The 26,046-nt window shown below is 42.7% G+C and overlaps 4 protein-coding genes and 1 pseudogene across 6 annotated transcripts; 3 read left to right on the forward strand and 2 right to left on the reverse strand.

The window, feature by feature from the left end:
• Positions 1–4,526: 4,526 nt before the first annotated feature.
• Positions 4,527–5,268, forward strand: LOC135611630 (LOB domain-containing protein 12-like; annotated as a pseudogene).
• Positions 5,269–8,959: 3,691 nt separating this feature from the next.
• Positions 8,960–10,711, forward strand: LOC135611927 (zinc transporter 8-like). The gene is made up of 3 exons (XM_065107572.1): positions 8,960–9,593; positions 9,875–10,024; positions 10,287–10,711. The coding sequence occupies exons 1-3, from the start codon at positions 9,018–9,020 to the stop codon at positions 10,590–10,592; spliced, it is 1,032 nt and encodes a 343-aa protein (XP_064963644.1). The 5' UTR covers positions 8,960–9,017; the 3' UTR covers positions 10,593–10,711.
• Positions 10,712–15,030: 4,319 nt separating this feature from the next.
• LOC103986071 (abscisic acid receptor PYL4) lies at positions 15,031–16,252 on the reverse strand. Its single transcript, XM_009403948.3, has one exon. The coding sequence runs from the start codon at positions 15,992–15,994 to the stop codon at positions 15,374–15,376; it is 621 nt and encodes a 206-aa protein (XP_009402223.3). The 5' UTR covers positions 15,995–16,252; the 3' UTR covers positions 15,031–15,373.
• A 2,747-nt stretch (positions 16,253–18,999) lies between these two features.
• LOC135613200 (putative pentatricopeptide repeat-containing protein At3g08820) lies at positions 19,000–25,983 on the reverse strand. 3 transcript variants are annotated; one of them, XR_010487244.1, is made up of 4 exons: positions 23,161–25,983; positions 22,882–22,994; positions 19,563–21,767; positions 19,000–19,490 (listed from the first exon to the last, which is right to left on the reverse strand). XR_010487244.1 is itself a non-coding variant. In XM_065110287.1 (1 exon), exon 1 carries the CDS (start codon positions 25,275–25,277, stop codon positions 23,187–23,189), a length of 2,091 nt encoding a protein of 696 aa, XP_064966359.1. In that variant the 5' UTR covers positions 25,278–25,983; the 3' UTR covers positions 23,135–23,186. The 3 variants fall into 3 exon arrangements, 1 of the variants encoding a protein (XP_064966359.1); XR_010487243.1 differs by having other exon boundaries at positions 19,563–22,994; XM_065110287.1 differs by lacking the exons at positions 19,000–19,490; positions 19,563–21,767; positions 22,882–22,994 and having other exon boundaries at positions 23,135–25,983.
• On the forward strand, positions 19,275–19,897 carry LOC103986070 (uncharacterized). Its single transcript, XM_009403947.3, has one exon. The coding sequence runs from the start codon at positions 19,275–19,277 to the stop codon at positions 19,713–19,715; it is 441 nt and encodes a 146-aa protein (XP_009402222.2). The 3' UTR covers positions 19,716–19,897.
• Positions 25,984–26,046: the final 63 nt, after the last annotated feature.

Here is a 26,046-nt window from a genome sequence, read left to right on the forward strand (position 1 = left end):
AGGTCTCCCGTGCATTGCAAAAGAAACAAAAGCAATCAGTGAGTGGAGATAGAGATGGAAGAATTACTCCGACAATTGGATGGAGACACATGAATACCTTTTAGATGAGGCGCGTGGTGAGCTCGCGCATCCTGTGGACATGCTTCCACGAGCCCCAGAAGAATCCACACAAGTCGTAGTTAGCCTCCACAACACGTCTCTTCCCGTGTCTCTGCTCCACTCTTCCTTCTTCCTTCTCTCGGTGACGGTAGATTTCCTCCTCAGAAATCGTGCGTTGAAAAGCTTTGGAGAATCCATACACGGAGGGGAGGTCGAGAGAAACGAGACAATAACTCGAAAAGAAAATTGAGAACGGAGCAAAGCCGAAGAAAGCCTTCTTTCCAGAAAACGGACGTTACTTTTGAAGCCAGCTCAAGTTGAGCCGGACGCACAGCCGAAACACTTGACTAATGGCGTGGACTGGACGATGATGAGATCATCATCGTAATTCTGGTCAAAAGATTGCAGGTATAATTCAGGCAAATACATCTCAGGTCTTGTATGGCTGTATACTGATTCTTCATGTATAATTCAGGGAGAAACAAAATGCAGAGAGGATAAGGATCCACAGAGATATGAAATGCCAGACTGGTGAATGGAAACAAAAGATCTGCGAGAAGAAGGAAAAAAACAGCAAACATTCACATGCTCGACAACCAGCGAGACAGCTGGAAGCGCTGCGTCGCCTCTGAACTCTGAAGCAAAAGCCTAGCGAACTGTCTTCTCATCACCCAAATAATTTTAATAACGCAAAATTTCGAAGCTTTTTTGGCTGTCTCATTCATGATGCAAAAACACCCTTGTAATTCCAACAGTTCAAATAAGTGAAAACCAAAGAAGATGAACCTCGAATGCCTATCATCCATCCATCCATCCATCCATCATGCCCTTTTGAACATAATACTTGCAGCATAGGCCCGTTTCTCAGATGACCATTTTGATCCCAAGGCATTTCGAGTACGACATGTTCCTTGCGATTTGTATGATCCAAAACCAGCTGGAAACCAAAGGTTGCCTGTGCGCAGTGAGGAATGAAATTAGACACCAAGTAGGCTGTCCAAAACGTACGAATATGCCATGTTCTCCCGAACAAGTCACCACGAATGCTACAGAGACCCTTACGAAGGGCCTCTATTCGTGCTTTAGTGTCTATCAAGGATTCAGTGCAACCAAAACTACGGATCTTCTTCGTGTCAGAAGAAGAAGAAGAAGAAGAAGAAGAAGAAGAAGAAGAAGAAATATATCATAATTGGTGCTAGGACATCAATAAGGAATTGTGAAAGAAGAAACTTGGGTGCAACACCAGTTGACATGACTAGCATATGAAGTTGTGGTAAAGTAGGCGATTAAATGGTCACATTTGGCCACGACGAAGCCTCCCTAATCCAAGTTTTCGTCATTCAAGTCAGTGAAATATCATTTGCGTTTCCATCGATCTGGTCCTCATTCCTTGCTGATTTACCTCGAAGAAGAGACTGGAAATATTACTTCTTCCCATCTACGCTTGCACGCGAATCGTTGGGCGTTGCTTCCTCATCCGAGTTTTGGTAATTTTATTCGGAGCATACGATCAGGCCAGGAGTACCACTTGTTGGAAAAGAGCTTCCGCTTTTGTTTTGCCCGGTGTGCCACGGGCTGGCATGGTTTTGACGATGGTGGCTGTGATTTCAGCGTGTGTTCTTGTATGTCGTGTTACAAATGGTAGACGCTGGGGGAGTGAGTTGGGTCTTTGTCTTTGGTTCCACGACCTCTTAGGCCCTTACCGATTGATTGTAAACGGATGCTAGATATTTTTTTGTTTTGGGCGGCCTCGTTGTGGTAAGGATCCCATGGAGACTTCGATCCGGACTGAAGTTCTACATGGACGTGCAACTTTTGACATCGACCTTATTCGTAAGATGATATTTGAAGCAGTAGAATTACAGGTTCTGAGTAATGAATGGTTGAAGACAATAATATGTCTGCCCATCTTCTTGCTCACTAGATTGGTGGCAAATGCTACCTTTTAAACAAGCGTGCGGTCATTCGTTGTTCCCACCGGAAGCCTCACATACATTTTGTTTCCTGCCACAACCCCCTCCCCTCGCCTCCTCCACCGCCCCAGAAAAAAAGATGCATGTCTCGCTGCTCCTATTGTCAAACAGTCATTTGCTTCTTGCGTGAGAATCGAGGAACGGAGTAAGTGCCTCTTTCCTTGCATGGGAAGAGACAGACGAACAGTGTCAAGGTTCCCACGTGAGGAGCATTAAATGCAAAAGGGGTGCTGCTTTTCTTAATTCATTCAGCTTGTTGTTCATTCATTAAATGCAAAAGGAGCTTCTACAAGCTCGGGTCATCATCGAGCTTGTCGTTCCAACTTGTACACCCCATCTCCCTTCGAAACAGGCAGCTAATCTCGGATCTTAATCCATTGTCGCATGTAAATAAAAGTCTCCCGCACAAGTTTTTCTTTCTTGTTTTCCTGTGCTGCATCATAAAACTGAGGTATAGGCTTTACTTGAATGTTCTTGTTGTAGAAATACTCGAGTATTGGATGGTAAACTGATCGGATGTTCTGTATATACAGATTAAAACATCGTTAAACCTAAAAGCTTATGTTCACTAATGTCACGTACCAATGATAGATACTATCAACCATTTTTGGTGAAATTTGCATATGAACTCGTATCAACCATTGTGATATGCAATGTGCTCATTGCTCATTAATTATCAATTTTTTTTCTGGATAGTTCTCAAAGACACATCGAGATATAGTATAGATCTTATGCTTGATTTCTCTCTCTGTCCATCAGCCTTGCTACCGTGAGTTGCAAAGCAAGGTTTATTGAACGTGGGGTACGGTGGAACCCCGTGCATGCTGTGCTTGATGGTTCGTTGTTTAGGATCCAAGTTCAGCGTGCATTTCTTTCACTTGGCCTATCGGAAAGATACACTTTTAACTGTCGTTATGGCCATTTTATTACCCAAAAAAAAATAAAAATTGGGGAGACCTTTAAGAGGAGAAAGCGGCAATATCTCCAAGTTCCACCACAAAATGTACTAAAATATATACATCGAGCAGGGAAATAATAAAAAGGAATACTGCCGAAATGCAAGGCTAGTTTGGTGGTGTATTAGTTGGTAAAACAACCACACACAGGCCTCCCACTAATCCCTGATGAGTTCTAATTTCCATGTTTCGTCACCATGTATATATCTGTAGCTGATCGAGATAGATAGAGCGGGCGTGACCATATGCACGTCTGCCGACAGGCTTCCACCGTCTCACTCTTCAGTCGGGGTTCTTGTCCTCTTTCCAATCCCATACCCCAAGAACTACACAAATTCAATTGGCCAAACTCCATGCGTACACACACACACACACACTCTCTCTCTCTATACCTACTACCTACATGAAAGAAGAGAAATGAGTTCTCGGACGAGAAGAGGAGTCAACGAGGAACGTGGGAGTCGCATAAAATACAGCAAAGCAAGCCATACAAGTCCTTATCCTAATAGAGCAGGCCGTCCATTCTTTTCACGCACTCAGCCGGTAGTCAATTCCTCCGCACTCTTGTCTGTTCTCTATGTGCTTCCTAGTCCGATATCATTTCAATTTAGGATCTCCTGGCCTTTGGCACAGCATGTGCTGTTGAGAAGAAACCTATAAGCATTCTTCTTACAGAAAACTCGCAACTGGTTTGCATCTGTCACTCATCTATTGAATATACTTTAGTTCAATAAATTTCTCCTAATTCGTATCTGCTTCAATTCGTTGTCTATGATGTTGATAGAGCTTCTGCGGGAAGAACTCGATGTCAAAAGTAATTTTCGTGTTTGGGGGTTTGCGCCGTATGTCCTCCAATTTAAAACTCGGTAGTGTAGAATGAACAGAAACTGTCCCTTATTTGATCCACATAAAAGTCATGGCAGACACTGTTCGTCGGTCACTGGAAAGCTACAGCAGCGCCGCGGCCTGAGCAGCGGAGCAAGAACAAGTTGTAAAATCAAGTTGAACATCCCAAAAAGATTTGACAATCATTGGAAAGCCAGAAGCAATATGAACTGGACCAAGTGCACGTTCTCTAAAAGAGCGAGGAGTTCAACATCCAGAAACAAGCTGATCTTGTCTATAACCCAGTACGTCCAAGTTGCTGCAGATTAGCCAAGTGCGCACATGCATTTGTATGCACATCACGTTTGTGTTTTCATACTGATGAACAAAGATCCTTGACTTTATGGAAGTAAGATTCTTGTTAATAGACATAAAATATTAAGAAATTATTTATTGGCAACCCTGTATGACTACCGGGGCCAGCATTTGTGACGATCAATGAGCGAAGCATGGTTATTTGTGCTTCTTGGAAACCTAAGGACAGGTTAATTATTTCTTATTTTATTGCCTACCGTTTCTTTCAATTTCTACCTACCTCTCACTCTTTCCCATTATAAGTTATATCAGCCATCACCCTTCGTTATCAAATCTTGCAGTTTGAGAGGCAGCCTATAGCTCGAGCTGCATCTTCCATTGCTCTCGGCCATATTCTCCGTTTGACGTAGGAAAATGGCTGGGGGCTCACCTTGCGCGTCCTGCAAATTGCTTCGGAGACGGTGTGCCAAAGATTGCATCTTTGCTCCCTATTTCCCCCCCGAGGATCCTCACAAATTTGCCATCGTTCATAAGGTCTTTGGTGCCAGCAACGTTAACAAGATGTTGCAGGTTCAGCTCTCTCTCTCTCTCTCTCTCTCTCTCTCTCTCTCTCTCTATCTCTCTCTCTCGCTTTCTCAAAGGCACAAAAAAGCACTCAAGAGTTGTAGTCTCACTCCTATGCTACTGCATAGTGCGTGCATGGAAATTTGACTAACACAGGCACACGCTTCTCTGCATCTGCAGGAGCTTCCAGACTATCAGAGAGCAGACGCTGTAAGTAGCCTTGTCTATGAGGCAAACGCAAGGAAGAGGGATCCAGTTTACGGCTCTGTGGGAATCATCTCCTACCTCCAAAACCAAATATCTCAGCTACAGATGCAGCTTGCTTTTGCTGAAGCGGAGCTCTTGTGCATCCGAATGCAGCAGGAGGGCTCCTTGGCCAACCAACACGTCATAGATATCCATGAGCCATCCTCTCTGTTCTGCGCAACTGCTTCACCAGCGTTCCTCAACCCGTGAACTTGACCTCCTCCAACACTAATGTTGTTCAGGAGCCTCTCAATTTAAGAGAGTTTTCTATTGTAATACTGGAACATTAACAAAGCGATACATGTTACTTATCAGTAGGTTTTCCGGTGGAGATTTGCTTCTCCGATTTGTCACCCCGATGGGTGCATGCTAGAGAAGTGCCGTTTCTATTTTACTTGGTTATCTTTCGGATGTCAACTGGTAATCGGAAGAGTATTATCTGACGGAGAATATGAGATTTGTTGGGCTAATGTGTTAGGTTTGAATTCAAAGATGAGAGAAGGAAAGAGTTTATTCTTTTCATCCAATCTTCTCACACATTAATAAAATTACAGCAGCTATCATATTGTTTTCTCCGTAACCCTAATCAATACTTTGTTCATTTTTCTAAACTATCAAAGTATTCCAAGGCCTACTATGTTCATTAATTCAATCCAAAAGCTTATGTTTATTAAATTATGGGGGTAGACTGAAATGCCATATCATATGACTATTTCAATCCTTTTTTCCAATATCTTTTTATACATAAATATATTTTAACATTCTCTCCCTATTCATCTATGTTTCAAATATCTCCCTCTTAATCGCAAGGATAGGTCGATGGTGTGGCTAATTTCGTCTGCATCATAAGCTTGACTCATTTCTTTTATTGCTCTTTTTTTTTTTTAAAGTCATCCTCATTTCTCTCTCTCTCTCTCTCTCTCTCTCTCTCTCTCCTCTCTTATTTTTTTCAACATTCTCTTTTTTTTATGATTCAAATATGATTTTAAACTTTTTTTTTTACTTGCTCTTATTGCTTATGAACATTGTTGTTTATGAATATTGGCTCTGACATCATGTTAGAAATTTATTAATAATGAATGTGAATCAAATTAGTTAAGAGTTACTATATATTGAGCCAAACATCAATTTATTTCAAAAGTTGAAGTGGTTAGACTATGATTTAGATTCAAATATATATCATCCTACATTTTTCGATATTTATAAACATAAATTTATATTTATATATATTTTAATCTCTTTTCACACATGCATATATTGTAACACGATCAACACACACCGTCATGCGAGGGAACAGGAAAATGTCTTGATAGTCACGTAAAAACAACTGCTCTCACATGAGTGCCGAGTGCCGAGTTCATGGGTCGGTGCCCCACTCCACACAAACGAAGGTGGGAGCCACATCTATTCAAGGAAGAAAAAGGAGCTACGGCATGAGAATTTTAGTTTCCGTTCCATCTCATCCTTGTCGCACCAATATTCTGACAAAACAAAAGCGTCCCGCAGGAATGAAGTTTCCTAGCCTGCTGCTCGTTTTGATGTTTGCGTGTGTGCGTCTCTCTCTCCTATCTCCTCCGTTGTCTTACCAAACTACCGAGCTAGCTTCTGTTTGATTGAAGACATCCTGTGCGTCACCAGGGGTTTCTAATGGTGACTGATGTGACCTTGCCGCTGCTCCAGTCACTCGTGAAGTAAGTAGCAACGTGCAGTCCGGCTCTTGGGATCGATGTGTGTTACTCATACAGTAAAGTCGCTGACGACTCCCGTGGTTTCTGCCCTAATGCCAGTCTCCGTCACAAAATCCGAATCCAAGTACAAAGTATGGGATTAATCCTACAACTAAACTAATGGATGAATGAAAATACCCTTTCTCATTGGAATACGTTTCATATGAAAATGTAGGCAATTCCGATGCACTTGCGACGAAACACGGAGTTAGATGTGAAGTTGTCTCTAGCCACTGCTACTCGGTCAGAGACAAGATAGATCAACTACATGGTAATCTTTCTCATTTGAGGGCTCGAGGAGAATGGTTGCGGAAGATGCCACTTCTCGATTAAGATGATATAGCCCCCCTCTTTTTGTCCTTACACTCTTCTTTTCTATTTCTTCTCATGTTTTTTCAAAGACACAGCACGTGAAGAATCCACGGCTTCCACTTAAAAGTGTTTGAGAAAGTTCTCCCAAGGAAGTCATTCTACTACATCAAATCTTTCTTCTTTCTATTCCACGATTCTACAGTCACCCGCTGAACGGGTCAACAACCCAAACTTAGCTAAAACATCTCAGCTGTTCCCAGCGAGATGTCGGCGGTGCTAATATTCAACCCAACGATTCCTATCGCCTGCATCATTCAACATCGCATGTTACGCCTCATGGTGCCAGTTTCAGCCCTACATTGCCAATGCCATGATTTTTCACATGTTTCATGAGATGGTGGCCAAAACATGTGTTCTCAGTTGGTATCGATGCATTTTTATTTGGTAAAGTAGGTGTACGATGGAAGAACATATATCACAGCCTTTAGCATACTAATCATGGCAGAGTAATTAAGTTGATGAACGATTTGGTGGGTGAATGAGGCCCCCTAAGATTTTGGGACTTGGGGACTTTGGTGTTACAAGTGGACCGAGCTCTACCTGGGTGCTTTTCCATCTCAGCCCATTTATTGAAGTGCCCGTATGTGGATGGTCATAGGAAACCGGAGAAAACGAAGGAGCACAAGCACTCGAACTATTGGCCACGAGAAAATTTGGCGGATGAACAATGGATGATTCATCAGTTAGACTAACTTAGGTGATGATCATGTCATTGTGCTAAGATTGTGTTCCCTATAAGTGAATCGTGACAAGAGAGACAAAGCACTTTGATGCCTAAAATTTGATTCCAAAGAGACACCTCTTCCGTTCATCACCCCCTTCTTCTGATGAATCCCTCTTCTTGGAGAGTTCCGGTGGTTTCTTCTTCTGGATAATTTTGGTATACAACATGAACGGGTTTGGATAATTTTGGTGTAGAGTGCCAGTGGTTTCCTCTGTTCGCTCTTCATCATCCATTCTCTCCTTCCTCGTAGGTCAACCTTCCAACCGAAGGTGCTCGTTCTTCCTCGCCTGAGATAAATCCACATGCATGGCAGCTTGGCCTTTTATCAGCAAAGATAAATCACTTTAATTTCCATATTTAATGAAAAGATACAAATCAGAGTGAGAAAAACAACACGACTGAAGCTACAAGCTGAATATAAGAATGAATCCATACGGAGCTTCCAACCCATAAAGAACATCTAATAACCATATCCTCAATCGTTAATAAATCATCTCGCTGCTTTGAAGATGATACTATAAAGTGACTTGTCCAAAGAAGGAGTATCAACATAATTCAATAATGTGCTACAAAATTCATCTTAGGTTTGATTTTTTGAACCTATTCAACTCCAATACAAAATTTTATGATCGTTTTTTACCTGTGCATGCAGGAAGACGTTCCCTGCCATGAAAGGCCGCCTGGATCCACCACCCCTTCAACAACAACAACAACAATAAGGCTGACCATCTTCTTCCTAGCTAGTTCGATTTCAGCGACGCCACCGAAGTATATTTGTTTTCCATATACGGCGCTGAAGTGAAGGCACTAAGCTTAACCTCCGATGTCGACAGGTTCTGGGTCCAAACATCAGAATGACAACAATATGTCGACACCTACATTACTTGTTCATACATCGTGCACAACTAAGCATTCAATTGACTTCCAATATTCAATCTCATTCAACCATCCATACATCAATTCCTTCTTTTTCTAAACCTATTTAGCCTCTGGTAATTGATGACAATCTCCATATAAAAAGTCTGCACATCGATTCTTCTTATCACAAGACAGTCCCATCAATATCTATTCAATCTTGCATTGCAGTAACGATGAGCTGATCAACTAGTATATAAAGATATCTCAATCCCTCGAGGCACTCACCCGCATCATCCCAAACTAGGTTTTCGTCTCTCGCGGCACTCCATTCCAAAAGCTTCCTCGGAGTTCTGACATCATGAGGAGCGCCTTATTGTTCTTCCTTGCTGCCCTTCTCCTCTTTCCTCTCGTTGTTCACGGAGACTGCGACTGCTCAGCGGATGAGGAAGCCCGCGACAAGAAGGCGGCCCGCCCGTTGAAGATCGTAGCAATATTTTCCATCCTTGTCTGCGGCAGCATTGGCGTCTGCATTCCCATCCTAGGCAAATGGATACCGGTTCTTGACCCCGATAGGGATGCCTTCTTCGTCATCAAGTCATTCACTGCCGGCGTCATTCTCGCCACCGCCTTCGTCCACATCCTACCTGATTCCTTCGACAGTCTTACCTCCTCATGTCTCCATCCTGACCCTTGGCATAACTTTCCCTTCGCGGGGTTCGTAGCGATGATCGCCGCGATAGGGACGTTGATGATCGATACTCTGGCCACCGGATACTTTAGCCGCCCCCACAACGCCGTGAGCGACGAGACGAAGACTGACATAGAGATCAGGCCCGACGTCGTGCATGAAGAGAATATTCATGTGCATACTCATGCCCACGCTCATGGACATCCTTCGTCGCCTCAGCTAATTCGCCATCGAGTCATCTCACAGGTAAACAACTTTCTTGCTCTAACAAAAGGTGGAAATGAATCATTGATTTTAAAGGACAACTACAACAGCTTCAGTCACGTGCATTGCTTTGGTGCCTTGTTCGAGCAGCAGCAGTCCGACGTACGTCGTGTTAGATGTTTCGTTTGTCATCTTAGATTCTCAATTTCTCGAGTGGCATCCACCTGCTGGTTTGTTCTGTATACGTATATATGGCGGCTGACATCGTTGAATGCGCTATGTTGCCACCTGAAACCTAAGTTTTGGCGGATGTAAAAACACAGGTTTTGGAGCTCGGCATCGTCGTTCATTCTGTCATAATCGGGATTGCTTTGGGCGCATCGGAGACTCCATCTACGATAAAGCCTCTTGTAGTCGCTCTCAGTTTTCATCAGTTCTTTGAGGGCGTAGGACTTGGAGGATGTTTGGTTCAGGTATTGTTCCAGCCGCACTTGTGCATCGACTCAAAGGTGCAACGATTGCCCCTAAATATGTTCCTAATCTTGATTCCACACGTCGAAGTCCTTTCTCTTTCTTAGTAGCATCCAAACGCTATCCTTAAGAGACCAATCGTAATCAAGGCCTCCGAACTAGCTAAGTTTGATCAGATCATGTGATCGGGGCAGTGGTTTAATTGAATTCCATTGAAATCTTTTCTTCAATTTTTGCTAGCTGACATTGGACTCCTCGTCGCAGGCAAAACTCAAACCGAGGACAGCAGTAACGATGGGGCTCTTCTTTTCACTCACAACACCGGTTGGGGTAGCAGTAGGTGCGGGATTATCATCTGCCTACGATGAAAATAGTCCTAGAGCTCTCATCGTCGAAGGTCTTCTTAATTCTGCCTCGGCTGGGATCTTGATTTACATGTCACTTGTCGATCTCCTGGCCGAAGATTTTATGAACCCAAGAGTGCAAAGTAAAGGGAGATTACAAGTTGGGATGAATATTTCTCTCCTTACAGGAGCAGGACTCATGTCTCTCCTTGCGAAGTGGGCTTAAACATATTTGTACTTTCGTGAATGAACTCTTTTTCAGCAATTTGCGTACAATAAAATGTAAGCGTTCACCTACATGCGTCCTTGAGTTGTGTATTTGGGATTTGTTCTTGAAAATGTACCGTGCTTGAGGGAGGGGGGGCGGTGTGTGCGTCCGTATGCACGCCCTACCTTGTTGGATTGGTTTGAGTCGATGTACGTGCGTGACTCCTTGTGTTCATTATTTGAAACAAAAATGCTAATGAACTATTATTATTATTATTATTATTATTATTATTATTATTATTTTGGAGTCAACGTAAGTGTTTATCTTCAGCTGCGTACGTGCATTACGTCATCCAAATTATTAAATGTGGATGATTTTTCAAGGAGGAGGATGACGAATAAGGACGTAAAAGATGAAGGAAGAAGACGGGGACTGCGTGTCATCTCATGCAATGGAAGCTATTTCCTTGCTAAAGAGCTCCATCACCCTACATGCTGTCCAAGTTACAACAGCATCCAGACTTTTAATTTTATGAGCATGCATATATAATGTTTCCCATATCAACTTGTTGATTGAACAAAGCTAAGAGCCTCTCATCAGTAATGAGAGAATATTTTATAAACCATATTCTCTTGATTATTTTCGATAGATATGAGCCTCTGCTTTCTGACTCTCTGGATCCAAAATGTTTTTATTTAGCTCTCACATGCCTTCTTTTATTAACTTGATTGTCCAAGTGATATTGTTGAGTATACCACCTAGTGTTAGTCTTGTAGGTGACATTAGTATGGCCAAACTCTTGGAATCACGTCTTGTCTTGAGAGAATACTAAATCACTTGGAAGATTCGATTCTCAAATAAGATGATCGACGAATACTGGGTCGAGTAGGGATCAACGATCGATTCTATTCCTGATTTCCAACGATAAATGAGCAACAAATAAATCACATAATAACCGTTACAAGAAAGGGAGCATATGCCGGAGTACCTGACTGTACTTGGATCTTTAGTCACTGGGAATTGATGAGTCGAGTGTCGTCGAATTCAATCTTCCGATCAGACTCGTCTCTCTCACCATTTCTGAAAGACGAGCTCTTGCTAACAGATGTCTTCTTAACTGAAGAATTTAGTGTGAAATTGAGTTTTCCATAAAATCCTCAAGCTGCATAATATATGACCTTCATGGCTTCTGTTATGCAGATATTGGCACTCTCATTGATTGGCTATAAATGGTTCAAATTAATTTAGGCCTTGGGGAAAAAGAAAAGTATCATATCTAATTCTTTCCACTTGAATTTCTCGAGCTCATATCTTTCCAAAGTATGCTCTGTGGTGACAGACCAGCGGTACAATTTCTCGGGCCAATGTTATTGTGTGCTGTAGAACACCATGGGAGATGGGACTTTGGGCTCCTTTGTGGCGTGTAGCCCACGAAGATTAAGAACTAGTCAGAAGTGAGAATTTGCCGATCCCACAGCAGCCAACAATCCCAGTTTCCTTTTCTTTCCTTGGACCACATCGATCTAATTGATGCCGTCAATATAATCCAGCTTCTTTTTTTTTTTTTGTTTTCTGGCGACAAACTTCCAATCTGCGGATATGATCCTTAAATTTGTGAGATTAATCTCGAGCTAAATAATTAAAACAGAAAACAAAGGAAACTATTAATAGGAGGATGAGACAGAGCACTTGGATATTTCACTCGGGTAGATTCTTGCTCAGGTGGGGTGGGAGTACTCCATCGATCTTTTCTAATCGCTTCCTCCGGGAGCTATTAATCGTGGGCCAATGTCTCCATAAGAAGTCGTCAGAATGCACCATCATGCCCTTCCTTATTCTATCACAAGGCAACAGCACATCAGCATGTTGATCTACCACCCATACATGTCTAGAAATATGTATTCTCAACATGCACATCTATTTTGACTCCAGTCGACAGACAGCCCTCGGAAGCAGATACGAAGGAATATAAGAGGATGTAGTCCCGACCGTACCGTACATGCTCTCTCGATACATATCTAACAAGATTTCTAGTGGATTTCATAGGGAATATATACTTCTTTTTTTCACTTTATCTGATACATGGATATATCATTGTGAGCTTGTGATAAAAAGTATTACGGTCCTTTCTTTACTCCCTACAGGCCTCATCTCTCGTGGGTCTCGCCACAAGGTTGTTTTATAGTATTGGCAGGTTAGGTTTCAGGCTTGGTGTGGACTTCAAGCATCCAAATAGAAGGCGACTGACCCATTTTCTCAGAACCGGAAGAAGTTCGCTCGATGATTGTCGCAACCGCAACACTATAGAGAAAGTTTACTTGGTACACGCAACTCCATATAACCCTGAAACTTCTTTTTCTCAGACGCAAACTCAAACATACACTCCGTTTGATTCTTAGGGGAGTCAAAGAGTTGTAGATTCATGCACCTGTAACATACTGTCATCGAGTGCCTCTTTCATGCCACAGCATATTCCCAGGCGAGTCTCTAGAGCAGCACACGGTTTCTCGAAGACCTAGTACATGGTTTTTATGGAAAATATTATTACTCTGAAAGGAGCCTTCCTTCGAGGAGGAGATGAATCTTCCCGGTTTCCTTCTTAGCTTTCAAGCCACAATAAAGTGTACATTAAAAGAAAAAGATCCGTGAGCTTACTTCGGAAAGGGTATCCTATTGCCACTGGTCTGAATGTAAATTAAAAGAAAAAGGGTATGTTCTTTGTGAGAAGATGCAGGCTAGTTGTTTTCTTCGGATTAAATTAATCAATTATCGACTTTGCCTAATCTAAAATGGTATCTGATACCATACGAGAAGATTCACAGCTGCATTAGATGGTTTCATGTGGACATTAGGTGATCGGGTTATTCCATTACACAAAAGAAAGCAACATCCAATACGTAACAGATGAAACTAAAACCCACAAACAATTAGCACCACTCACTATTAAAAATGTTCGTAGTTAATAAATCTCAGGTTTAAATCGGCATAACAACATCTTATGCACCATTTAATGTAATAATAATAATAATAATAATAATAATAATAATAATAATAATAATAATAATAATAATAATAATAAAAGGTCCATAGCTATGTGTGTACACACATACTATACAGGCATTATCACACTCCTTGGAACAGGCAGGAACAATGAATGCTTGATGACTTCGGCGCTCGTGCACTGAATCGAAAGCCTTGCTACTATTTTCTTCCCACTATCCCGTCTTGTCCGCCACCTTTCTAGAATCCATTGCAACTCTAAGACAACGGGAGGGGAACTGACAAAGTTGAGGACCATCACCATACACTCGCGAACTAAAAACTTTTTCTGTCTGTTCAACCACCACTGTCGAAAACAAAACAAAACAAAACAACAAACTGTTCTTGGGTTGGGCATTTTAGAACCTAAAAATGCACGATTCATCGCTCGCTCACTATGTACTATACCAATTCATAGTGATTTATCAAGTGTTTCACCTGTTTAAACTAGGCGAAGTAAGATCTAACTTGGTGTTAATTAATAGACGCAAGTAGCTATTGCTTATATCACTCGCCCGGAGTCAACGACTTTAGTTAACCGCGGCCGTGCCTGGAAACCGCTGTTTCCATGTCAAAAGAAAACCAGAATAAGGCACAATTCTGCGTTCCAAGTTTAGCAGAAAGTCAATCGTTGACTAGCTTAACGGAGAAGAAAACCTTGGTGGCTAGCAGGCTTCTGGAGCCCCGAGCAAGGATTTGGAACGGGACAATTAAAGGAAAACTGACGGAGAAAGTAGGTGGCCATGATAAATCTGGGGCCGTAAGCATGAGGTGACGGAAGGTGGGATGGGGAGAGGCCTCCTTGCCAACTTGCCTCACGACTTGCAGCCATCGAATCGAAGACCAACCAAGAGAGAGAGAGAGAAGAAGATTGATAGGGAAAAAAGCCAACAAGGAGGAACAAGTGACACGAAGGGGCTTTAAAATTAACGATCCGTTGGAGGAGGCCATCGCAAGTAGCTCTTCTTTATGCCGCAAGTCGAGAGAGAGGTCGCACGGGACGCGTACAAGTGTTTGCAATTGGATCCCAAGCCACCTCTTGGCATTTGCCGACAGTGGAATTAGCTAGCGGATGTACACGATGGGTTCGGTGAGGATATACAGAAAGACATTTTGGGACCATTCGTGCACGTCGGATATGATGATTTGAACCAATTCATGATGGGGCATCCATCATGTCCTTGTAACTTGTAAAGCGGAGACGGTTCCCTGCAGTTGAAGAAGTAGGATCGATGTCGGGTATGACTTCGATGCACGCTTTCAAGCGAATGCGCCATGGCAATCTGGTGTCCCTTGCGCTGCAAGGATGCTTCTCATACCAAAACAAAATAAATAGTGCGAACGAGCACTCATCTCATCCATCTCTGTGAACCCCCATTCTCAGTTCTCGTCATCGTCCACTGCTCAGGGAAACACATACGCCGATCAAGACCACAAAACAGAACGATAAGAAAGAAGCCCAGACTTGTAGCGCATTACAACCAACATCTTTTTCGGCTTTTGTATAAACAAACTAAGCTAAGGCATTTCATCCACGACGGCTTCTTCTGTGACTAAAAAGGAGAGGGAAAACAAAAAACAAAAACGAAATAGAAACAAGTTGGGAGGAGTTTCTCCAAAGTCTTCCAATGTTTGATTAGCTCGGCAATAATAAATAGCACAGCAATGCCGTCGTCTCCTTCCAAGTGGGCATGCAAGAGGGACGGTGGTGGTGGTGGTGGTGGTGGTTGTGGAAGCCATGGGAGGCTTGGGAGAGCAATTTACTTTGTTTCCCGCGGGCACCTGGCCAGGTTCTCGACGGTGCCCGCCAGCGAATGGAGGTTGCAACGGACGATGGTGTCGACGAAGACGCGCGTGTCCTCCCTAGTATTCCCTGCCGGCACGTCCACCACGTACGACTCCACCACCACCGTGCCGTCGTCCCCCTCCGGGTGGAGGGTGGTCACCGAACGGTAGTTGGCGAGGCGGTGCTCCCCGCCGACCACCCGGAAGCTGAGCACGTGACGTTCGTCGTCCAGGATCTCCAGGCGCTCGCGGCTGGTGGCCGCCGGCAGGCCGGACACGACGCGGACCTCCCGCAGCGTCCCGACGTCGCCGTCGCCGTCGATCACGTGGCAGCTCTTCACGAAGTGCTTGTAGGCTTGCGGCTGGTCGAAGCGCCGAACCACCGACCACACTGTGGCAACCGGCGCCGCGACGTGCTGCACCAGGGCCGAGCAGCACTGGTGGGCCCCAACCGCGTGCTCGTGTTGTCGCGAAGTCACGTCAGGTACGCCATGGCCTATGCACCGCACCGAGGCGCCGACGGTGGCGGTCATCGACCCCGGCTTGCCGCCGATGCGGTGAAGCGGAGGGGACGGCTTGGAAGAGGAGTGAGGCATCGCAGCTGCCTGAAAAAAGACGATGATATACGAGTGCTTTAATTTGGTTTTGGTTTTGGTTTTGGTTTTGATTGCGGGGGTGTTGAGAGGTATAGAAGAGGGGGAGACTGATATAGAGTGGTGTGTTGGAACCCGAACTCCCTCTATTGAAGTGCAAATTGCTTACCATTTGATGGTTACTGAAGTGCAAATTGCACATTATTTATGCACCCAATGCGACGAAATGGCACTTGAAGGGGTGTTTTGGTCTGAGCATCCAATGGGCTGTGGAGAGGAAAGTTGGACATGGAAGGGGTGATGAAAGCGGGAACAATGTCGTTGGGGTACTGCAACAGAAAAGGAAAGACGGACGGAAAGAAAGAGAAAGGTCAGCAAGTTGATACCTCCCTAGCCTTTGATTTGCATATTTGAGGCCCCGCACAATTTGATATGTCCATTGTCAATTAAAATCTCTCAAGTAGATAGCAGAGAAGACGGTCGACGTATGAATTAAGAATCTTTCTTTGATTGATTATAAGATATTTGGTAAAAAGAAAGAATCCCAAATCGGTGTTAGAACCACGGACCAAAATATTTAAGTGAGAGTTATCGCAATACATCATGCCCATATAAGTTAATCATATTCATTGTCCACTTCCAATGTGAAACTAATGAGATATTACATATTTTGATAATGATGTCTATATATCTAGATTAAGACAAGCCAAGTATCCTCTTACATCTATCTCTTTGGAAATATTCATTAGGATAAAATCTCATGATTTTTTAGAAACTAAATAAACTTTATACCGTAAGTACAAACTTTTCAAACTTAATCTAAATCCATTTGCAGTCAAAATTAGCCCTCCATCATTTTTCTCTCTCTCTTTTTTTATTTTCTATCTTTCTTCTTTCCTTCTTATATGTTCTCTCTCTTTTAGCCCTCCTCGTATTCTTCTTCTGTTCTCATAGCCGATACCTCCCTTTTTCTCTTTCCTTCTCTTTATATATTTTCTTTTCTCCCTTCTCTTCTCTTTCTCGTTGTTTTATCTTTCCTTCTCTTTATATCTTTTCTTTGATCCCTTCTCTTCTCTCTTTATTTGTCACGGCAGATCCCCCTCTACGTGATCCTCCCTCCCTCTCTCTCTCTCTCTCTCTCTCTATCAATCTCTTTCCTTCTTCTCTATTCCCGTAGTTGTTTAAAATTTAATCCCTACAATATTTATATTTATAAATAAATAAATCATCAAAAAATAGAAATTTTATAGTCTAATATATACATTATATATGGTAGAAAGGCATGCCGTTAGTCTTTAAAGAGGTTCTCATCATCCCTTACTTTTTTATATTTTTTGAACTTTGATATAAATTAAATTAAATTATTTTTTGATTGAACCATATATAATTTATTTTAGCGATTTGTATTGATATATTGATCGATCGTCGATAGATATGTATCAATAAATGTATCATCCATATTGATTTTTTATTGAACTAATATAAATAATTTGTATTGGATGATATGTCACGGAACGATTGACGGTGAAATAGTGAGAGCAACATTATCTTTGTATTTGCGAAATGCTTAGACTCGAGTTTCGATGAAAAGATCCCATACGGTGTGTGTGTGAAACTCTGCTTCTGGATGTGACACTATTTTTTTCTTCTTGACTTAATATTCTCGTTGTGACAGGCAGCAGATCCTGACTGCCTGCATCCGGATCTGTTCCAAGCTCTAATTTACTGTTTTTTTTAAATTATTATTATTGGACTTGATAATCTATCTCTAGTATTTCGGAGTTGTATAAATAATATGTAAGCTTTGTCACAGACGAAGAAGACAAGCAAGTCGACACCGCAAATGAACTCTAGTACCAGATTCCGAGGGGGAGATTTTGCCCACTCGATGGATGGAGGCGGGGCGGCCTCGTGAAAGCCGTCGGAGGAAGTCGGGCCCCTCGAACAGGACGATCGATCGATCGACTTCTCCGCGGTGGTCGGTGGTCGGTGGTCTGTGGCCGCGAACACGAAGCTTCCTCCTCCTTCACCACTGCATCCCACGTGGGCACGTGCGTCCCGTGTTCGTTCGGTCCTTCGATAGGCGGCTCACAAGTCGTGGGTGGATCCATCCATCTTATTGCTCAGTGGAATTGGAAGCACGGGTCCAAGTTATTTTGCGTATACCGTTCGGTTTCTCAAGTGCTAATTAAGAATTATTCCCCTCAAGTAGGGTTTAAGAATTATAGGGATTTTGGTAAGACGGTACTGAGTGCAGTAATTAGATTATTTATTTCATCAAGTGCTTGCTTGTGTCACCTTCCTGCACAGGCATTCGAACGCTCTCTCTCTACTGCCATCCAGACGAGCGTGGTAACCAATGTCGGGCGATGGATGGTTCAATGCACTGAAGGTTGACGACGACTGCTATAACCAGTTGCTTCTATGCCATACCAAATCTCGTAGCAAGGGACAAGAGTCTATCCGAAGAAACTAATGAAAAGAAGTTTTGGTGGGTCGGCGACGGGGATTGTTACTCTGTTAAACTTAGGATGGTGTGCACCACCGGAAATGGCAGCTAAATCCCAGCATTAGGGAAAGTAAGTATTTTGGATGCGTCTCCTTGCAAACTTGCATACGAGACCATTGGACGGCCGGGAAGATGCGGTGCCAAGCCTTATCGTTTGCTCTATTATGCAGGATTAGCGTGGACTTAACTAAGGAGGCTTGTTGTAGGGAACATTGTACTACTTACTCATCATGCAGGTCCTCCAGGAAGAGTTTTAGTTGACAGGAACTTTTAATTCTCCAGTCAGGAAGAAGATACGGATCGAAGCAGCAGCAGCAGCACCAATCATTTGGGCAAGATATCCTTCCTATTCCAATAGGGATCGGCACCCGAGTCTCCACATACATCATCGTCCACAAGAAAATGATCGGGAGTGAAGAAAGGGACGTTGTCAGACAAATCGAAACCTAGAAGAAGAACATGATCGGGAGGTGCATTTGTGATTTTGTTTATCTAGTACTCAAACAAAGGTTAACATTTATCTATCTATCTATCTATCATGCCAGCTCTGTGTCATACATACACTCGGGGATGGGTACACCATTCATTCTATAATGTGGCCCTTTTTTGTCGTAACGCAGCACAGCATGGCCTTCAGCTTTAGTTTACGGCTAAGTTCCAGTGCCGAACATCTATATAACCCTCAGCAGGCTCACAGCAGGAAGCGACGCATGAGGGAGGGGGAGGGGGAGGGGGGGATATTATTAAGTCGAATAAGAAGAAGAGAAAGAGACGATGGGCAACAGCCTCAGGTGCTGCTTGGCTTGCATTCTTCCCTGCGGCGCGCTGGACGTCATCCGAATCGTCCATCTCGATGGCCAAGTCGAGGAGTACAGCTGCCGCCAGGTCTCCGCCGGAGAAATTCTAGCAGCCAACCCGGACCACATCTTAAGCAAGCCGTGCTCTCAAGGCGTCACCACCAAGATCTTGATCGTGTCGCCGGACTCGGACCTGAAGAGGGGCCATATCTATTTCCTGATTCCAGAATCAGCACTCCCAAGAAAAGAGAGGAAGAAGAGGCACCAGAAAAGTGGCAGCACTGCTGTCGTCCAGGAATTGGGCCATGACAGCTGCCTGAGGCAGGTCCTTTCGGAAAAGAAGGTTCGGCACCGCCGGCGGAGGAGCGGCCAGGTGGGCGTCTGGAGGCCGCGTCTTGAGAGCATATCAGAGGACTGAATGAACGGAGAACAAGACTTTAGCATCCAAGTGTCGGTGGGTCGTAGAGGCTTCATGGGGTGACAGTTTTTTTGGTGGTCTCTCAGTGCTGATCGCGCGCTGACTTTGGTTACTTGTTCCCATTTTTCTTTTCTCTCTATTTCCTATGTAGATATAATCGTTGCCACCTTTGATTTTTTTCCTGCCACTTGATGAAAAAGAAAAAGTGGAAGCTGTGAATCCTTTTGTAATCTATTCTTCAGAGAGAAAAAGACACATCAGTTGGAGCAAAATGGGAAAGAAACGTCAACCATTATAGATATCACATTCAAGAGATTAAAAAAGAGTCAAATCCATGTCACGAAACCATCCCATTGCAAAAGCGTGAGATGTTAAATTGAGCTGCCGACAGTATTCCTCAGCAGATTCATTCAACATATATTTCTGGCAACATATCACTTACTAAAGAGTAACTGAAAACATTTTCTTCCAAAAGAAAGCTATTGCATATATTGCCACCAAACATAATCCTATGCTTGATGCACAAATCGTATGCATCTAACATTAAAGCAGCGCTGCTACTCTTTCATTCTCTTGGGAAAAAGAAATAGCCAAATCATACCTCAAAAATATTAAATAGTCATCAGAGAGGAATATTTCCACCTTCAAGTTAGATCATACCTCAAGAACTGCTACTCTTGATTACCAAGACCGTCTACAAACTCTGGAGTGGGAGCCCAATACCGTAGTTGATAAGATCAACTTCTTTGCAGCCTTCAACGAGCCTTCATCAGACTACTGTCTTTTTCAGAGTAGATAATTGAGGTGGCATTGTTACTCGGAGGCCCATACAATTTGTTTGATGGCTATAGGACAGATCTGAAGGTTTTAAATTTTTTGATTGGAAACACATGGGAACATGACTCTGCTCTTCTCAAGTATTAAGTCAATAAACACAAAATATATGGTGACCGAGTGCATGCATCGTGGCTTATGGTAACATATTGGAGTTCATCACGATGCAGCAAGTAGCCCTTAAATCACAAATGTTCAGTCTGCAAAACCTAAGCAATTAATGTTATTGCATATCAACTGGTCAATGATTGCACACAGAGCACGCAAGCAGCCTGATCTTAGATTTGGTTTTCAGGTTTCATCTCCTCGACATCTGGAATAGATTGATTGTCAGAATTATAACTCTCTCTCTCTCTCTCTCAGCACATTTGATTACTGAGCTGCAGATTTCCCTATATAAGAAACAGAGATGCAATATATAATACCAAGGCTTGTCAGCTACAGCTAATTGATTCCTTTCTAGTTTATAGTTAATTATAGCTCGAAATCATCTTGTCAGCAGAGAATCTTTAATATAAGAATGCAAAAAAGCTTGTTTTTATGTGGTATCAGGTGCATCCATATAAAAAATCTTTGTGACAACTAAGAAGTGGGTTGATGGATCTGGCATATTTTCTTAATCATTTTGAAATTTAATGTTCTTAAGCTAGCTGTCAGGCTAAAGTCTCGGTGTGTGGATTTATTTCTTTATTCATGTCAACCAAAAAAATGTTGTCCAAATAGCTGTCAGGCTATGTTCTCAGTTTGTAGATTAATCATGTAGCAGTGCCCAAAAAAAGCCAAAACTTATGCTGACAAAACTAGATTATCAATTACTTCTACAACAGCAAAAATTAAGCATTAAAGAAACGTTTACCAAAAATATGACTGAGCTGGTACCACTTCCGTACTTGATATGAGGTGTGAAGTATTTCGTATTTCCTGCATCAAGATTAGCTTACCATGTACTAAACAAAGATAGGTAGTACCTAAATCCCATTTATCTGAATTTTAGGTACCGACAAAATAGGCTGGGTTAGAAAAAGATATTCATAATTAGTATTTCTAGCAAGATAATTTATTTGAAAGAAATTAAATTAAAGAAAAAATTTACATCCTGTTGACTAGGTCCCTTGACTGTAATTGTGTCCCATTGGCTGGTGCTACTTCAGTGTGAAAGGGTTCATATGAATGTCCCGAAGTCTTCCTCTGCAAAATTTTCTCCTCCTAAATGGATCTCTTGCAACAACAAAAGAAAAAAATTATTCATGTACCATTTTCATGGGAGTAGATTTGGTATGTCATGGCTGTATCTTCATCCAGCAAGCGTGGACTCTCAAATACAGTCCCAGTGCAGACCAATAAGTTTTGGTGAGTTGGAGCAATTCTCCACAAAAGAAGCTACAATTGTGGTAGCACATGGTGACAGATGAATGAGGAGTCTGCATATTACCCTTAAAATTGACCATGACTTTCTTGTCCACTTGAACATGTTCATAGCACATTTCATGTGAAAGTGGGACACATGCCCCAGTGTTAGTTAGGTGTGGCTCACCGTGTTAATGATTCAGGGTTAAGGGGAAAAGAATATCTCTCGCTAAAACACAGAGGAAAACATGTTCCTAAATTGTTAACATGACAGTGCAGCAACTTTCCTGAGGTTTAATACTTTCAGTTGTAGATGAGATTGGTGACTTATTTATTATCACTATGGCTTACTTCATAGGATGCATAGGATCTTGATGGAAGGAAGAGGCACATTCAGCTGGTAGAAGCTTATGGGCATCCTTGAACCCTGAAAACCCTATACATGGAGAAAAGAAAGATGCAACAGTGCGAACAGAGGGAATTTTCTAGTCTATGTTTAGATGACAGATGGAAATATTCACTTTAGAACAGGTTCGGGGCACTTGGGATGTGCAAAAAATTGTTCAGACTTGTCAAACATATGGATTGTCTAAAAGCAAAAATGTAGGGAAAAAGATGGCCATGAGCAGTTGTAGGCTGTCATAAGACCAAGAAACAGTTTGAACATACTCCTGGTTGATTTGCCACATTTTATTCTGGTGTAACAGGATGCCTTTTGTTAAGATACAGCTTTTTGAGAGAAAACATATGCTCCATTACCCAACTAATACTGGTAAGATGCCTGTGGTCCAAAAAGTCAATTGAACAAATATGTGCTTTCAGCAGTTCTAGTAATTGCAGCTAAAACCATGTGGCATGTAAATGACACAAAAACACAAAGGAAATAACAAATGATAGGACTGCATTTATGCAACAAGGAGTTAATGCAAAAGAAGAAATATATTGCCTAGGTTTAGTTTACATAAGATTGCAGAATAAGACTAACCTGTGTAAAAAATTATCTTCTCTCTGGTTGGTTGTTCTCATATGCTTTTTAAAATATCAATGGAGCATATCTCAAAAATCCACTTGTCTTGAAGTATACCAAGTTTGTTGATCCTTTATCATCATATTAATGTAACAACATCAGTGGGGAAATTAAACAATTATCCATATAAGATACTGTATTTGCAGAAGCCATAACTTGGATTAGATTATGATGATCTTGTTCACAAGCCATAACTTCATAAGCCATAAGCTAACATAACTTCCATCTCACCGTTACCTTGTTTTAGATTATGATGATCTTGTTCACCAATAATCATTACATGAACAGGAGCCATCTTTAAAACAGTGGAATCTGTTGTTGTCTCTAACTACAATCTCACGGTTAGTAATGTCTGAAATGAGCTTTATTGCTGCATGACAATCGTTACAAACACGAAGGTTCTTCACTACTCTGATTGTGTCTTCTGGTCCCATACTGATCAGACCAAAAGCAATAGCCAGTTTTTCACTATGATGCCCAAGTGAATGCTCTTTCTCTTCCTCTTCTATGTCAAACAAGACCACTTCTGTTGTTGGCATGTACCCTCTTTGCTTTAACTTCCTACCCAACTCATCAAGCTTAGAGTAAATCTCATTAGACAGTGGGTGGGATATGTCCCCTACATGGAACTCATGAACCACACCTTTTAGCTCAACCCAACTACACCCAGGTGTCTTTTGTATTCCTTTCTCCTTCATGACCAACCTTAGTCTTGCAGAGTCATTCCATCTCTCAGTTGTAGAGTATATATTAGATAGCAGAACATAATTCCCAGAATTTTGTGGCTCTAACTCAATAAGCTTCTTCAACACGTGCTCGGCCAGTTTGGTATCACGATGCAACTTGCAGCCACCCAGCATAGCTCCCCAAACAACAGCATTAGCCTCCATAGGCATCTCATTTATCAATTGATAAGCCTCATTTAACAATCCAGCACGGCAAAATAGATCAACGATACAACCATAGTGCTCAACTCTAGGTGTCAAGCAGTAAACCCTACTGATGCCGTCAAAGTACCGCCGTCCATCTTCCACTAGTCCAGTGTGTGAACAGCTGCAAAGAAGGCCTATGAAAGTATTCCCATCGGGTTGAATGCCCAGCTTCTCAGTCTGAGCGAAAAGCCCAAAGGAGAGCTTCCCATGGCCAGTCATGGCGAAACCAGATATCATTGCATTCCAAACTATAAGGTCTTTTTCCATTATCCTCTTAAAGATACTCCAAGCTCGAACGATACTTCCACATTTGGCATACATATCAATCAGTGCTGTCCCTAGTACTGGGTTCATAAGGAAGTCACTCGCATCCATTAATTGGCTTGCCTGTTGACCTAGTTCAAGGGCTCCTAATCTGGCACAAGCCGAAAGCACTCCAACCATGGTATAGCAATCCGGTCTCACATTAGTATTCTGCATTTTGAAGAAAAGCTCTAAAGCCTCTCGAGGAAGCCCATTGGAGGAATACCCACAGATCATTGCACTCCAGGACACAACATCCTTCACAACCATCTTGTCAAAGACAGCACGAGCCTTCTCCATGCTTCCACATTTAGCATACATGTTGACTAGTGAAGTAGCAACAAACACGTTGTTGTCGATGCCCTTGTCCTCTGCATATCTATGTATCCATTCCCCAGTCTCCATATCCCCTAAATGGGAACAAGTAGTCAGTATCCTGACCAAAGTGAAACCATCTGGCACCAAACCCATATCCAACGAGCTTCTGAACATGTCGAGCGCCTCTTCCAGCTTTCCACCACCAATATAACCACTAATGATCGAAGTCCAAGAAACAACGTTTCTCACGGGCATATCCTCGAACAACTTGTGCGCAGTATTCAATAAGCCGCATTTTGCATAAAAGGAGACCAAGCTGGTCTTCACAAACACATCTACCTGATGCCCTGTTTTTATAACGTGTGCATGAATCTTTGTCCCACCTTCAAGGAATCGAAGCCTAGCACAGGCCTTGAGAACGAAAGGAAATGTGAAGTTGTCCGGAGACGGGCCCCACCGGCGCATAGTGGCATAGAATTGGACGGCATCTTCCGTTTGGTCGACGGAGACGAGGCCGCGGATCATGGCATTCCAATGGAAGATGTTCCGTGGATGGTCGGCAGCATGGAAGAGGAGGCAGGCGTGCGAGGGGTGGCCGGCGTCGAAGTAGGAGGCGAGGAGGTGGTAGATGAGATGGGAGTCTTGGATGAGGCCGAGGCGGAGGGCGCGGGCATGGATGGGCTTGGGAGGATGGCATCGTTGAGGGAGGAAGAGAAGGAGGAGCTGCTTTAGCTCGGACGACTTGGACGGGAGAGGGACAGAAGGGAATGGGAGTGGGCGGCAGACGAGGGCAGCAGCCATTACCCCTCCCACATTTAAATGACCGGATCGTAAGACCCCCTGGCCCTGGGGATATATACTATATACAACACATCGTCTTCTCTGAAGAATTCTTCACCAAAAGGTAGCCTCGCAAATATATACTTGGGAGGAGCATTTCTATTCCTCTAAAATAAGAAGAATAGAATAGAATAGAATAAATAAAAGAAAAGAAAAGAAAACAAGGCTGTCGATCTCTAAACATCCAAACACCACCATCACGGCGTCGAACGTTTGCACCACTAAATCTTGATGGAGTCTAAAACCTGCCAAATTTTCCCCGCTCGCGACCACATGCAATGCAATGGGGACACAAAAGTGAAAAGGTTGAGAGAACACTGTGCCTCGCGAAGAAAAATGAGGCAATGGCTTTTCTAATTCGGAGCCTCAAGCTTTATAGCCTGCTTCAAGCTCCGTGCGATACCCATGGAAAAGATCTAAGTGATATCAATGTTTTAGCCAAATCCTCCAAGCAAAGCAAGGAATGCCTGCTCTTGCAGATCAAATACTACATTTATAAACACGTTGACCAGAAAGTTCAATTTTAGCACAAAATTAGTCGAACGAGTTTTTGCAACAGTCTTCCTCTGATTAAGAACATTAAAGACTTGGAAAATCCCAGGTGACTACGAGAACAGCAACCCTTCCATTCATCATTTTATGGTTTACATGCATACATACATTCATCATTTTACGTTTTACATACACACACACACATACACACACAACATACATACACACATACATACAT

Source organism: Musa acuminata, chromosome BXJ2-5 (genome assembly GCF_036884655.1).
Source record: "Musa acuminata AAA Group cultivar baxijiao chromosome BXJ2-5, Cavendish_Baxijiao_AAA, whole genome shotgun sequence".
Taxonomy (NCBI): Eukaryota; Viridiplantae; Streptophyta; class Magnoliopsida; order Zingiberales; family Musaceae; genus Musa; species Musa acuminata.

Coding starts and splice junctions, on each gene's coding strand:
- LOC135611927 (XM_065107572.1), top strand. CDS start 9,018: ATGAGGAGCGCCTTATTGTTCTTCCTTGCTGCCCTTCTCCTCTTTCCT. Junction 9,594..9,874: donor GCCATCGAGTCATCTCACAG/GTAAACAACTTT, acceptor GTAAAAACACAG/GTTTTGGAGCTCGGCATCGT. Junction 10,025..10,286: donor TTGGAGGATGTTTGGTTCAG/GTATTGTTCCAG, acceptor TCCTCGTCGCAG/GCAAAACTCAAACCGAGGAC.
- LOC103986071 (XM_009403948.3), bottom strand. CDS start 15,994: ATGCCTCACTCCTCTTCCAAGCCGTCCCCTCCGCTTCACCGCATCGGC.
- LOC103986070 (XM_009403947.3), top strand. CDS start 19,275: ATGGGCAACAGCCTCAGGTGCTGCTTGGCTTGCATTCTTCCCTGCGGC.
- LOC135613200 (XM_065110287.1), bottom strand. CDS start 25,277: ATGGCTGCTGCCCTCGTCTGCCGCCCACTCCCATTCCCTTCTGTCCCT.